The 14166-nt window shown below is 40.1% G+C and overlaps 1 protein-coding gene across 1 annotated transcript in view; it reads left to right on the top strand.

Annotated features, from left to right (window-relative positions):
• Positions 1-11979, top strand: part of LOC127632127 (alpha-2-macroglobulin-like) — a 40488-nt gene extending 28509 nt beyond the window's left edge. The window contains exons 18-34 of the mRNA XM_052110646.1: positions 3085-3310; positions 3388-3514; positions 3637-3758; positions 3852-3903; positions 4029-4112; positions 7838-8014; positions 8159-8234; positions 8400-8556; positions 8862-8936; positions 9019-9181; positions 9291-9484; positions 9619-9831; positions 10140-10261; positions 10503-10584; positions 10910-10996; positions 11090-11195; positions 11663-11979. Coding sequence (XP_051966606.1) covers positions 3085-3310; positions 3388-3514; positions 3637-3758; positions 3852-3903; positions 4029-4112; positions 7838-8014; positions 8159-8234; positions 8400-8556; positions 8862-8936; positions 9019-9181; positions 9291-9484; positions 9619-9831; positions 10140-10261; positions 10503-10584; positions 10910-10996; positions 11090-11195; positions 11663-11703 — 2104 coding nt within the window. The 3' untranslated portion in view covers positions 11704-11979. The remainder of the gene's footprint in view (positions 1-3084; positions 3311-3387; positions 3515-3636; positions 3759-3851; positions 3904-4028; positions 4113-7837; positions 8015-8158; positions 8235-8399; positions 8557-8861; positions 8937-9018; positions 9182-9290; positions 9485-9618; positions 9832-10139; positions 10262-10502; positions 10585-10909; positions 10997-11089; positions 11196-11662) is intronic.
• Positions 11980-14166: the final 2187 nt, after the last annotated feature.

The following is a 14166-nucleotide window of genomic DNA, read 5'->3' as shown; positions in this document are numbered from 1 at the left end:
CGCAAAGTGCAAGTGGCCCTGGGTGAGAGTGTTTGCGTGCAAACTGTGGGTGTATTGTATGCAAATGAAGTGGCACAAAGTGCGTTTTACTATTTTCCTAAGAAATATGTCAAAGCCACGTCTTAACTCAGTTGTTTAAACTCAGTTACTGCAGTTGCAGTTCGGAGATTGCACCAGCAGGTGGAAATAAAGTTCATCTCCAAACTATGAAAATGTAGTGGAACATCAAATAATGTCTCAATCAGAGTTGTAGCCATCTTATAGGAAACAAAAATATATGAGAGTTGTTTTAAACTCTCTATTGGTCATGTTATTATTATTATGTTTAAATTTACAGTTGTATTTATGGTCTAATTTTAGGCCTAAAGGTTTTTTTTCACCTCTTGTTGTAGGATTCCTCACACAGGGCACCAATTAATGTAGTGCGCTACATTCAGGAGCGGGTTTGGTTAATAGCAATAATTAATTATTATCAAAGATAATTATCAATTATTAAAATCAATGGAACATTGATTAGGATTATCACTAGCTTATTGATCCTAAAAGAGAAAGCAGACGTTAGTTTATCGCTCTGAGACTCGGTGAACGGCTCGTAAACCGTCCCGCGGTCTTTGGTTCTTTAATAGATAAACTCAGTGTGCCAGTCTTGTCCGCGATGGCGGAAATACACAACTGTCCATTGTGGTTGGATTACAACGCAGCAAATCTCGTTCATGATAACAGTACATTACATTAATACCTTGAGTATTATTAGCAGCAATGAGCGGACTCGGCGGTCTGTTAACTGTACAAGCAATAACCTTGAAACACAAGAATAACACACTATAATATTCTATCTTTGCCCAGACATTAACCTCTTGTATCACGTGAGGACGAAGATAGAATGTGTGTTCATCCATTGTTTGACTCCAACTCAGTTCTTCGAGGCTCGGGTGATGACGGGAGGCCATTCCCTCGCTCTGTCGGTGGGTGGTACAGCTGCTGATTCTCGGCAAATCAGCGATGTTGACTTGGTTGAAGAGGGAAGAGAAATATTTCTTCACTTCTGCAGGCAAACGGATGAAGATGCGGATCCGTTAGAGTGTTCGGTGGAACACAGAGTAATCTCAACTCCTCCAGCGAGATTGTATGGCCACAGTTTAAAATCTTGCCTTACTTCCTTGTGGAACAAGGCTACACCTGAGAGCAGCGATGAGCTGCGTCTATGCACGGCACACAAAGTCACTGGAAGCAATGTCCAGAAGGATCTCAGAGGTATTTCTACTCCCGATGACATCATGGTTGAGGGGCGTTCTGTCGTGCGCCTCATCCAATAGGAGTTGAGAGTTCGATCCTTTGGAATTTCACAAATAGGTGTAAAGTGAGTGAGCAAGACTTCATGGGATGTGCAGTCTGTTTTGGACTCCCTTTGTTTGATTTTGCTGCGTTTTTATCAGTAAGATTTACGACTGTGTTAGGCCTGCCTTTGTCTTATATCTGGATACATGAGGGCCCACATTGTCGTATAGTGATTTTTAAGTCACTGCAATACGGGCCTGTGGAAGAAGTTGGATGGAGTAAAATGTTTGGAATTGGTAGGCTATAATTTTTTTACCACTTCGTTATTTTGATTATATTGTATTTTCACTTCGTTTGAAGTCTAATTTCAATTTAGAAATATTTTTGGTAAAAAATGTTCTTGTTTCAATAAATTAATTACATTTATCAAAATTTTCTGGTGTGTGCTGATAAAATCACAATTAAAACTAGCCATGGTTTGTGTGTCAGTAGATGAAAATGATAAATGACAGAGTATTATTAAACTACATCCAAATTCTGACGAGAATCACATTTTCCATGCATATAAAAACACCATGTCACTGTCATAGAAATATGTCAGACAATCATCAAGGGTACAATTAATGCACAAAAGAATGTAATTTCTTATTCTAATATATAAAAGGATACAGACGGTGGTATAATAACCTCATAATTAAATTGCACTTAATGCAGCCCATTTGCGCATTGCTCGAGCAATTTTGCCAAACCTACTTGCGCCTAGACTTAGCACATGCTTGCACGAAAATAACTTCATGGCCATGCCCACTGACTTTGCGCTTATGACTTATGGCATAGCGCTGCACTTATTGCGAGCGCTCTTTAAATAGGACCCATGGTGTTCAAGAATAGCTTTAGATTTGGTTCTAGAGCAGTTTCTAAATTTGTTTCTTGATTTTGCTCTTGACTTTCTAGATTCAGCTCTAGATTTGTTCTGCAGTACTTTTACATTTTTAAAAATAATTGTTTTGGGATAATTTCTAGATGTTGTTCTACAGTAGTTTCTAGAATTTGTCGAGAATCAGTTCTTAATTTGTTAGAGTAGATTCTAGATTTAGTTCTTGGGTAGGTTCTAGCTTCTAGAATCTGTTCTAGAGGAGGTTCTAGGTCCTGTTCGACATTTATTTGTAAAATAGGTTCTAGATTAAGTTCTAGAATATGTTCTAGATTCTACAGTATTTCTTTTTATAGATTTGCTCTAGATTTGTTCTACAGGATTTTCTAGATTTGCTTCTAGTTTGGTTCTAGAATCAGCTCTTGATTTGTTGCAGAGTATAGTAGCCATTATAGAGTTTTTAGAAATTCGAGACATTTTAGAGTTCTAGGTTCTGTTTGGGCTATTGAAATAATTACGTATTTCAAATGGATTGTTTGTAACAACAATGGGCCTTATTAATGAAACATGGACAAAACAAATTTGTTTGTAAATTGTTAATGAATCCATTCTTAGGTAGTTGTCAAATTTAATTAAATGGGCAAATTTACATAAGAATGGTTTTACTAACAATTTATGAGCATATTTGTTCTGCTCATGTTTCATGAATAAGGCCCAATGTTTCTTACTTTTAGGCAACTCGACTACAAAATTTCGGTTTATATGTAATTAAAATAAGTCGTTGCACACATCCCTAACCTAGAGTTGTTTCTAGGTTTGAATCTAGAATAGGTTCCTGCTTGAATCTCTAATTCTAAGTGATTTAGAACTCATAGTACATTTGCCTCCTTTTATGGCTAATAATAATGCTATCATTTGATTTTTCTTTACAGAGACTCTGGATCGACACAGGTTCCTGTCAAGGTTCCTGACACCATCACCACTTGGGAGACGGAGGCTTTTTGTCTGTCCTCCAAAGGTCTGGGTCTAGCTCCTCCTGCTCAGCTGACCGTTTTCCAGCCCTTCTTCCTGGAGCTCTCACTGCCTTACTCCATCATCCGTGGGGAGATATTTGAGCTGAAGGCCACTGTCTTCAACTATCTGCCCAAGTGTATCATGGTGAGATTGCCAAAACAGTCTTATCAAAAATTTTAGTATATCATATATGAAACTAATCATCTGTCTTTCCTTGACAGGTTAAAGTAACTCCAGCTCATTCTTCAGACTACACTCTTAAAGCCTCCTCTGATGATCAGTATTCATCCTGTTTATGTGCTAACGGAAGAAAAACCTTTAAATGGATTCTCACTCCTTCCGCTCTCGGTGGGTAATGTCTTTGTAGTTTCTCAAAATGGTTTATTTTCTCTAAAACAAAAGCCCATGTTCTTAGTTACTGTAAGATCCAACTGGGTGTGTTGATACAAATGCTTGACGTGTTTTTTTAGGAGTCTTGAATATTACGGTCAGTGCAGAGGCAGAACAGTCCCAGACTGTGTGTGACAATGAGATTGTGAGCGTGCCAGAGAGAGGACGCATTGACATAGTTACACGAAGTCTGCTTGTACAGGTCAGCACACTTCAACAGCTCTCTGATATAATTTATTCTGAGTCTAATATTTATATGAGTGTGATATGATGGTGTTTCTGTTTCAATTTGTAGGCTGAAGGGACTGAAAAGACAGAGACCCACAGCTGGTTAATGTGTTCAAAGGGTTTGTTTTCATACATGTATTAATGTATGCCTCATTATGGGCTTTGTATAGGCAGTTTTCAAATAAGACTTAGTTTCATAAGAGTTTTGTGTTGACAATTATGTTTTTATCTATTTGAATGTTAGGAAACAGTCTCTCAGAGGAGGTGAATCTGACTCTTCCCGAAGATGTAATAGAGGGATCAGCAAGATCGGCTGTTTCAGTCCTTGGTAAACATTTAATGTACATCCTCAATTCCTAAAAACAGTCATAAAACATTTATTTTTATACGGACAGTATAAAAAATGCTAATTAAAAAAAAGGAGTGACTTTAAAATATTTTTAGCCATTACTATATTGAAAGCACTACAATTAAACATAATATGATGTTTTACCTTGTGAATTTCATTGTTTTTAATGTACAGTAATTTAAAATCAGATGATTGCATCATGCTTTAAAAACATTGAGATGGGGCAATTTAAAACTAATAACAATTTGACAAGTTAAAATAACAAGGCGATGTAAAACAGATGTTAAACAGGTGAGGCAATCGTGTCATTGTATATATTGAGCCTCCAAAAACACCATAGACCTTCAAGAGCAAGGATAATTTGAGACTTGTCAATTTGCCAGCAGATGCTTCTGCAAATAATCCAGCACAAGAATGTTCCCAATGAGAAATCAGAAGGATTTTGGGCATTTCACCCTTTACACTGCACAATATAGTTTAAAGATTCAAGAAATATGGTACAATTTTGGTGCCTCGTGTGTCTGGGTAGCGATCACACCGAGGCAGTGTTTGTGGATGGTTTATGTACTCATTGCGAGAACTTGACCATGGCATCGTTGCGGTCGCGGCTTTCCTTCCTTAAAGGGAACATCACTCCAGCCGCCCCCACGTTGCTCCTTCTTCCCACGGGATTGAAGATGACCCGGCTGGCGATGGAGGCGATTTTTGGAGTTCAGCGGGCGTGTTTTCGCCGAGTGAATCCCCACAAACCCCCCAGCAAGCTCGATTGCTTCCGTCTGGGCTCGACGTGAGACTGGCTCGCTTCATGGCCAGTATGATGTCTCCGCCGGCACCATGGAGCAAGATGATAGCATTGCCACTGTATTGAGAGCGTTGCAGCGTCTGACGCGGAGGACTCACCTGGGCTGCCACCTTCGGGTCTACCCGCCCAGTTCGAGGCTGATGCAGAGATGTCCGATATGCTTCCCTGGGCCGCCGTGAGCGTGGAGCTGGACTGGAACCTCAACCCTCATGGCTAGATGATTGGTTCCTCGGATCAAAGCCAAACAGGCTGGTTCACCCTGCACTCCCCTCCAAGGTCTGTAGGACGACATCGTCGCTGACACCGAAAGCCTACAAGGCCTTTGGATAGGCCGCCTCTGCCCTACATGCCATGGCCCTCCTGCAAGTCCACCAGGTACGTCAAAGAGTCCCCTCAGAGCTTGGCCATGTGGGCAGTCTTGATCCTGATGTGCTGCAGGAACTGTGCTCAGTTACTGACCTCGCCCTCCGGGCTACGAAGGTCACAGCGCCGGCCACCCTTGTGGTCCAGGAACGGCATCTGTGGCTGAACTTGGTCAAGATGCGGGAGACTGACAAAGCTCGCTTTCTCAACGCCCCCATCTCCCAGCTCGGCCTATTCGGCGACACTGTGGAAGACTTTGCCCTGCAATTTTCAGTGGTGAAAAAGCAGATGGAGGCCATTCAACACATCATGCCTCTGCGCTGTACTACCAACCGAGCCCCGTCTGCTCACAGATGGCATCCCCCTTCGGCAACAAGGAACCAACAGGTAGCTCTGCCTCAACCAGGGCCCAGCTCTGTGCTTTGAGTCTTTTCTCAGCAGACGCAACTTTGCCTCCTGACGCAACAGTACCTGCTCCCTGCTGCTGAGAAGCCCCACCATGTACGTCAAAGAGTTCCCTCAGAGCTTGGCCACATGGCTTACACTTTCCAACACGTCGCGTTGGCTGACCAGGACCATCCGACTCGGCTACGCGATTCAGTTTGCCAGACGCCCACCCCGTTTCAGCAGCATCTGCCCCACTTCGGTGCATGGCAAAAAAGCCAGCACCCTGCACGTGGAAATCACTACCGTTTTACAAAAGGATGCGATAGAGCCTGTCCCTCCAGCCAAGATGGAGAAGGGTTTCTACAGCCCTTACTTCATCGTACCCAAAAAAGGTCTCTGCACAAACTCCCGTTCAAGATCCTCACACAAAAAAATATTCAAAAACATACATTCGGCATCAAGATTGGTTCGCAGCGATAGACCTGAAGGACGCGTACATTCACGTCTTGACACCGACCCCTTCTACAGTTCGCGTTTGAGGGCCGGGCATACCAGTACAAGGTCCTCCCCTTCAGCCTGTCCCTGTCCCCTCGCATCTTCACGAAGATCACAGATGTCGCCTTTGCCCTTTTAAGGGAAGTGGGCATCCGCATACTCAACTACCTCAAAGACTGGCTGATCTTAGCTCACTCTCGAAAGGCACTATGTGCTCACAGGGATCAGGGGCTCAGGCACCTCAGCTGTTTAGGGCTTCAGGTCAACTGGGAAAAGAGCAAGCTCTCCCCGGTTCAGAGCATCTCTTTTCTCGGCATGGAGCTAGACTCAGTCTCAATGATAGCGCGCCTCACACACGAGTGCGCGCAGTCAGTGCTGAATTGCCTTTTGTCATTAAAAATAAGCAACGCAGTCCCTCTAAAACAGTTCCAGAGGCTCCTGGGGCATATGGCAACTTCAGCTGCGGTTGCGCCACTAGAGTTAATACATATGAGATGAGAGATGGGCATTGCGCCTTGGCACATATCATGTGGTCTTCACCCCCCTCTGCCACCATTATTCAACCCATGGACAGATCTCTGTTTTCTGTGGACAGGAATCCCCCTACAGCAGGTGTAAAGATGCATCGTGGTCACCACAGATGCCTCCAAACAGGGTTGGGGTGCCCTGTGCAATGGGCACACAGCTGCCGGCTCCTGTTCAGGCCCATGGTTACTTTGGCACATCAACTGCCTAGAGTTGCTGGCTGTATTTCTTGCCCTGCGGAGGTTTCTCCTGCTAATCCGAGGCAAGCACGTCTTGATCCGTAGCTTTCGCTACAAGATTCGCTCAGCGGAGAGTGGAGGCTCCACCCCCAGGTGGTTCAGCTGATTTGGGACCGTTATTGCAAAGCACAGGTAGAACTGTTTGCTTCCCAAGAGAACTCCCATTGCCCACTCTGGTACTGCCTTAAATTGGGACTGAACCAAATCAATATTTTGTGTTGACCAATCTGAACTCAAATAAATGCATTGATCCAACTCCCTGCTATTCATAAGGAGTGGTGGTGGCATAGTGGCTAAAGCACAGGGCTGTTATTCAGAAGGTAGCTGGTTCGAACCCCATGGCTACCACCATTGTGCCCTTGAGCAAGGCAATTAACTCCAGGTTGTTCCGGGGGGATTGTCCCTGTAATAATTGTACTGTAAGTTGCTTTGGATAAAAGTGTCTGCCAAATGCATAAATGTAAATGTAATTCCTGAAAGTTGCCAAGCAAAAAAAACCCACAATAATCTAGTAAATCTTTCAATGTTTTTCAGTATTGTGTACTTCGTATAAAAAACTTTTTATAGTGTAATGGTTCAGGTCATACCCCATTTGTTATGCATATGATAATATGAGAACATGTTTCATGTTATACTGAAAAATCTCATTTATTATTTAAAAAATTTACTTAAAAACGGTCAAATGAATTTCTTTGAATTTCATTACATTTTAATTCTACTTCCTAAAATTCAAATTTGAATTGCAATTTTACATCCTTTTTGCCACCACAATTCAAATTCTATCCAAATTCTGGAATTGAATTGGCATTCTTCATTCAATGCTGAATGGTGCACAGCCCTGGTAATGAGTTTACCTCCAGACACTCTATATGGTTTAAAATTGTTCTTTGTAGGAGACATATTGGGCCGCGCACTGCAGAATCTTCATGGATTATTACGGATGCCATATGGCTGTGGAGAGCAGAACATTGCTGTTCTTTCTCCCAATATTTACATTCTACAGTACCTGGAGAACACTGAGCAGCTGACCTCAGCCGTTCGAGAGAGAGCCACCAGCTTCCTTAAGAGTGGTAAGAAACATAAATGATGTGCTGTACTTAAAGACCACCTCAAATAATGGGACTGTTTGATCCTAATTTATTCAGTTTTGAATGGCCATCTGAGAATGATCATGTTATCAAACAAAAAGTGCTAATTCATATCAAACTAAACAGGATACCAGCGACAACTGAACTACAAACATTATGATGGTGCATACAGCACTTTTGGCCGTGGTGAGGGGAATACATGGTAAATATTTTCTTTTCACTCTTAGTTTTGTCATTGTCAGATCAGAAATTTGAGGGAATCTAGAATAATATTCTAGAATATTACACCCAGGTGGATGGTGCAAAAAGTTTGTGGTCACCTTTGAATTATTTGACATTTTCTGAATTAAAACTTCCACCCCTCCAGGTTGACTGCGTTTGTCCTGAGGTCTTTTGGGAAAGCACAGAAATACGTATTTATTGATCCACATAATATTCAGAGTGCAAAGCAATGGTTGATAAGCAGACAGAGTCAAGATGGCTGTTTTATGCAACAAGGAAGACTGTTCAACAACAGAATGAAGGTATGTCAGCAGTAAATTCACAAGAAACATCAACAGCATTCACAAAGTTTGTTTATTAAATCATTTGATCATGCTTTCAGCTACCAGTAAGAATGTTTTCTCAGCTCAGTTTGACTCCTTTTACCATGTTTAATGCACAATTCTGCATATTTTCCAGAAAGTGCTAAACATTTCTGCAGGTTATGTCAGAGCCTCATTGGTCTCTAAACATTTTCTCAGTTACAAAAAGGCTGAGATTATCTCTATCTAAAACAAAGGATTTGTGAAAATGAGTTGCATTATTTGCCTCTTCTCTTCTGTTGCAGGGTGGAGTAAATGATAATGTGACCATGACCACCTATATTACTGCATCATTGCTTGAACTGGAAACTCCAGTAACAGTAAGTTCACCTACAAGGAATATTGTGTCAGCTATTAGAAAAATAACACTCACAAGTGCTGTTTATTCTGTTTTTGTTGCAGGATCCTGTAGTTTCCAAAGGTTTGTCATGCTTGAGGTCCGTCATTGGGAATCTCAAAAACACTTACACCACTGCTCTGCTTGCCTACACTTTCAGTTTGGCTAGAGAGACGGACACTCGACAGCAGCTATTAAAGGAGCTGGACAATGTTGCTATTTCAGATGGTAAGGAAAATGATGAGGTATTACTAACATGAATATTCTAGTGATTTGCATCTGTTGAGTAATATGTATGTCAGTTTTCTCATGTCTCTCTTATCCATATGTCCTAAAGGAGGTCATCTGCACTGGTCTCAAGTTGCATCTGATGATGCGTCTGATTCTCTGGCAGTGGAGATCAGTTCATATGTGCTGCTAGCTGTTCTCACTACAGATTCAGTCAATACAGCTGATCTGGGTTATGCCAACAGGATTGTCAGCTGGCTTGTGAAGCAGCAGAATGCCTATGGAGGATTCTCCTCCACCCAGGTTACTCAAAACCACTACAATTGAAAATACTATTGATGAATGTACTGGTTAGAATGGGTAAAAGGAAAATTTGTTAAAATGATTGTTTATTTATTTACATTAATGTTGTAATGGTGATGCTGTGATGTTATCAGGACACAGTTGTGGCTCTTCAGGCTCTGTCTTTGTACGCCACTAAAGTGTTCAGCTCAGATGGCTCCAGCACAGTGACTGTACAGTCTGCAGGAGACACTCACCACTTTGATGTGAATCAGGACAACAAGTTATTGTACCAGGAGAGGCCACTGCAGAACGTTCCAGGCAAATACAGTATTGAAGTGAAGGGCTCCACCTGTGTGTCTGTGCAGGTCTGTATCTCAATGTTAGTCCAATTCACTTTCTCTCTGTTCTTTTCTCCCACTTATGTTTTTTTCTGATATTATAACGTCTTAATGTTTGTTGGGAAAACACCAATTAGGCATATCAAAAAGTATTCTCTATAGGGATTTAATTAATTCAAGACAGAATACTGTTCTTGTTACTTTTATGGTTAAATACATTTTAAATCAGTTCATCAATTGTTGCCATTGTTTTGTGCATGTTACACCTCTACCTGCTATGGGATGGTTTGTGAATTTGTTTCTTTTTGTGTTGACTGTTTATTCCACTCTCACAGATGGCTCTGTTCTACAACATGCCCACTCCAAGCATAGATAAAACATTGAGTATTGAAGCCAAGACTGAGGGAGATTGTGAACAATCATCTGGACAAAATTTCATGTTGAAATTTACTGTCAAGTATGAACAGATTTGAATTTATAACAAAACACTTTTTTATGATTGTGGCTCACTATTGACCAACAAATTCCCTTTTTACCGAATACCTAACCGCATTAAGACAAATTAACAAAATGACATTAGGTGTTATATGTACAGTAAATCACATAACTGTACCCCAAGATAACATTTTGATGACGAGACACATTATATAAACTGTGTTTCTGCATTTTCTCCACTTACTTGTATTTTATTTTTACAGCTATGATGGTTCACAGACAAAAACTAACATGGTCATCGTGGACATTAAACTGTTATCAGGATTTACAGCGGATACGTCTTTGGTGCGTTTGAGTGATTAACCACAACTTTCTACAAATTTCTATAGGGTTGATATTTTGATGTCTTTAAACGCAGTATTTGCATTTTTCTAATAGTAAAGGCACCTTTTTCTTTTTTTTTGCTTTTGTAAGAGACGTATTCACACAAAAAGATCATAAGAGACTTTTTAACATTGTTTATTATATTTTTCTGTATTGTTTATTGTAATAGTTATACTGCTATGTTCCTTGTACTTGCACACAACACTTTCACCCACTGTTACTCTTGTGTATATGGATGAGTGACAATAAAGGGATTTGATTTGAAGTTAACACATTTTCCCCACAGCTCGGAAGTCCTGCCATAAATCTGTATGCACCATTTGTGGAGCGGGTTGATTCTAAAGACGATCATGTCCTTGTGTATTTGAAGGAGGTGAGAGAACTGCACAGTCATATGATGAGATTATATGTGCTTTAGGAAGATTCATAAGCATTTTATCCCTAATGTCCATTTATCCTCCTGCAGGTTGAAAAAGGTTTTCCAATGAACTACCAAATACAATTGAAACAGGTTGTTCCAGTGCAGAATCTCAAGCCAGCTGTGATCAAAATCTACGATTACTACCAAACAAGTAAGATTTAATATCCCAAATTTGTATAAGGTTTCCCTTGTTTTATGAGGATCATTTCAATCTGAAATCTGCTCTTAAAAGTGTCATGACATACTCTTTTTTTTTTTTTTTTTTTTTTATATATATATATATAATTTTGTTATCTTTCCTGGGGTTTATTATCTTTTATTATCTTCCCTGATAATGTTAGTAAAGTTTATTTGCACCAAAACAGTCATAATTCAGTTATATATGACCAGCACTTGACTCTTTTGTTGTTAAAAAAGCAACAGTTTTATTAAGATGTTTCTTAAAAATAGAACTCTGTACAGTGAGTTCTATGCTGCTGATTATTGTAGGGTAGAAGTCAGATTTCCTTGTTGAATGAGGCTTTCCTGTACAGTGAACATCTGTATCAATTAAATGCCATTAAGCTCATTGTTAAATATAAGTAATATAGTAAGTGTTAACATTTTCTTTTCCTTCAGGTGATCAGTCAGAGATCGAGTACTCCATCCACTGTAACTAAGGTGTCGTGCTTCAGCTCTGCAGCCCCATAGTACACCACGAATAAAGATATTTGAACACACAAATGTTTAACGTTCATTTGTTTGTTCAGTCTTGTTTGTTTTTTATCATGTCAAAACTATTTTCTACTTCATGAAACACACTTTTAAGCCTTTAAAAGGTTCAATTTGGCCTATCATGAGTGCCATGAGAGAGGTTTGTTCACAGGGGTTTGCGTGAGAACAAAGCAAGTTCAGGTGTGCCACTGAATGAGACACTCTTGAAGCTCACATGAACATGTAACAGACATCACAATTTTCACATTTGAATAATTGTTAATCAATAAATATAATGAAAATAATGATTGTAATCTGTGGTATTATAGTACAATAAGAGACCAGCAGTCCACCCTAATGTAACATAAAGGATGAAGGACTTTTGCCTGTCAGACTGATTAACCCCTAACCCAAAACCTTCTCTAAAATGTACATGTTGCTGGCAAAAAAAATATTCAAAATACATGACTACTTTAGATAGGCAGTCAAAGGAGGAAGATGGTTTTGCCCCCATCATGGATATGTTATGATACCAGGTGCATCTAACTGAACTGTGATAACAAGACAGACTTTGACGTCTTGGTTGATAATAGGTTAGGGCTCGAGCTAGTAGCTACATGGTGTCCAATGATGTGGGTAAAAAAAAAAGGAGTTAAAGAAATCAGTTTATAAAATGGCAAACTGGATGAGGAGTGAATCACATAAGGCATGATTCTCTGCATGCCAGTATTACGCTGCATTCCATTCAATGACGGATGTGTGATATTCCAACTTGATATCTTCGATCTCCAAACAGAAAGGCATTCCAGATGCTTGGAAGAGGCGTTTAGGAAAACAAAACTTCTAGGCTCCCGTTAGCTTGCAGTATTGCTGCACGATTTGGCAAAAAGTCATATTGCGATTATTTTGAAAAATATTGTGATTTGAACTAAGATATGATAAAGTAGCAACTGATTTCTTTCAATTGTAATGACCCAGCTCAGGCATTAAGCTCAGAAAAGGTACAACTTCATATTTAAATGAAAACCAGCAGTCATCATGATCAGTTAAACAATGCTTTTATAAAGCAGTTTTATTAAACAATTAAAAACAGCACTACTTTAATAAAACTCATTTAAAAAGGGATGAAGCAAAGACAAGCCAACCCAGGCAGGACACAAAAGTGCAGCTGAAGAGAAAAGTGCAAAGACTAAAAGACAATTGTCCACACATCAGCACACTGGTCTTTACCTAGTGAAATCACCACTACAAACAACTGCAACATTAAAACACAAATCAAATCAGTAAACCAGTACAAATAAAATACATAAAACATGAACACAATTACCGACTCTACCTTTTAGACATACATAATAAACTAACTTGTAGCTGGTGTTACTAGCACAGACCTCAATGTGCTGTAAAATAAGGGAATCAGATTTTGTTTACTTTACTCAGTGTGATCTAATCATTTTCAAATATTACAATACCTAGATCACTGATGGGTTTCGCACAACAGTAGCTCAATCTGACTTTATTTCACTAAGCCTATCTGGTTACTCTGCTCACTCTGCTTTTATACAAGCACATTGATTGATGCTAAGGACCAAGATGTTCGCTGGGTCTGAAATACTTCCATATACAACAGCAGCACTTACAAGCATTTCTCCTGGGTTCTAATGACTGCCGCCACATTCTTTCTTAAATGGTTCTTTATTTGAGCTTCATCCATTCTTGAATAACTGGATGTTCAACTTGTTCCTCAGGCAGGGAGAGTGCAGGAGACAAAGAAACGTTGGGGAAATTATCTGAAGGAGCATAATCTGAAGAGAGAACATGAAGCACAAATGAATGATTGGAATCTACCTGGTCAACATCAACATCATAGGGGAGTCCCAAGTAATTTATTTAATGCAAGGGAGGCTCTGTATATACTGGTCTTAACTCTGTCCTACGGATGCGGCATACTGGTCCATCTCCAGATTTACGGTCAGCGGGCAATTTCACAATCTTAAACAGTGTAGAATCCCAGAAATCTTGAATTTCCTTCAATGATCTAGTTTTAAATCCAACTGGTCCAACTGAAGTTCTGGGTTTTTAACTGCCAAATTATGCTTTCTTGCTCACTGAACGTCTGCCACACGAAGGCGTTGTTTTGCATCAAGATACCCTTCCACCAGTCAGACTCTCTCGTCCCAAAGGGGTCCCTGACCAAACATTAGGACATGAGGTGAATATCCTGTTGATTGGTGCACGATTGAATTATATGTGACCAACATTCGCAAAAGATGAGCTGGCCAGTGCAGTTTCTTTGTTCTGTTAAAACTGTTCACACAGACCATTTCCCTGGGGTCTGTATGGTGTTGTCCTAGTTTTAGTTATCCCATACGTGTAGCACAGCTGCTGAATCAATAGGCTCTTAAAAGGATCTTCCCTGACCTGAATGAATT

Source organism: Xyrauchen texanus, chromosome 38 (genome assembly GCF_025860055.1).
Source record: "Xyrauchen texanus isolate HMW12.3.18 chromosome 38, RBS_HiC_50CHRs, whole genome shotgun sequence".
NCBI lineage: Eukaryota > Metazoa > Chordata > Actinopteri > Cypriniformes > Catostomidae > Xyrauchen > Xyrauchen texanus.
Note: the sequence above shows the minus strand (reverse complement) of the source record. Positions and strands in the feature narration are given on the sequence as shown.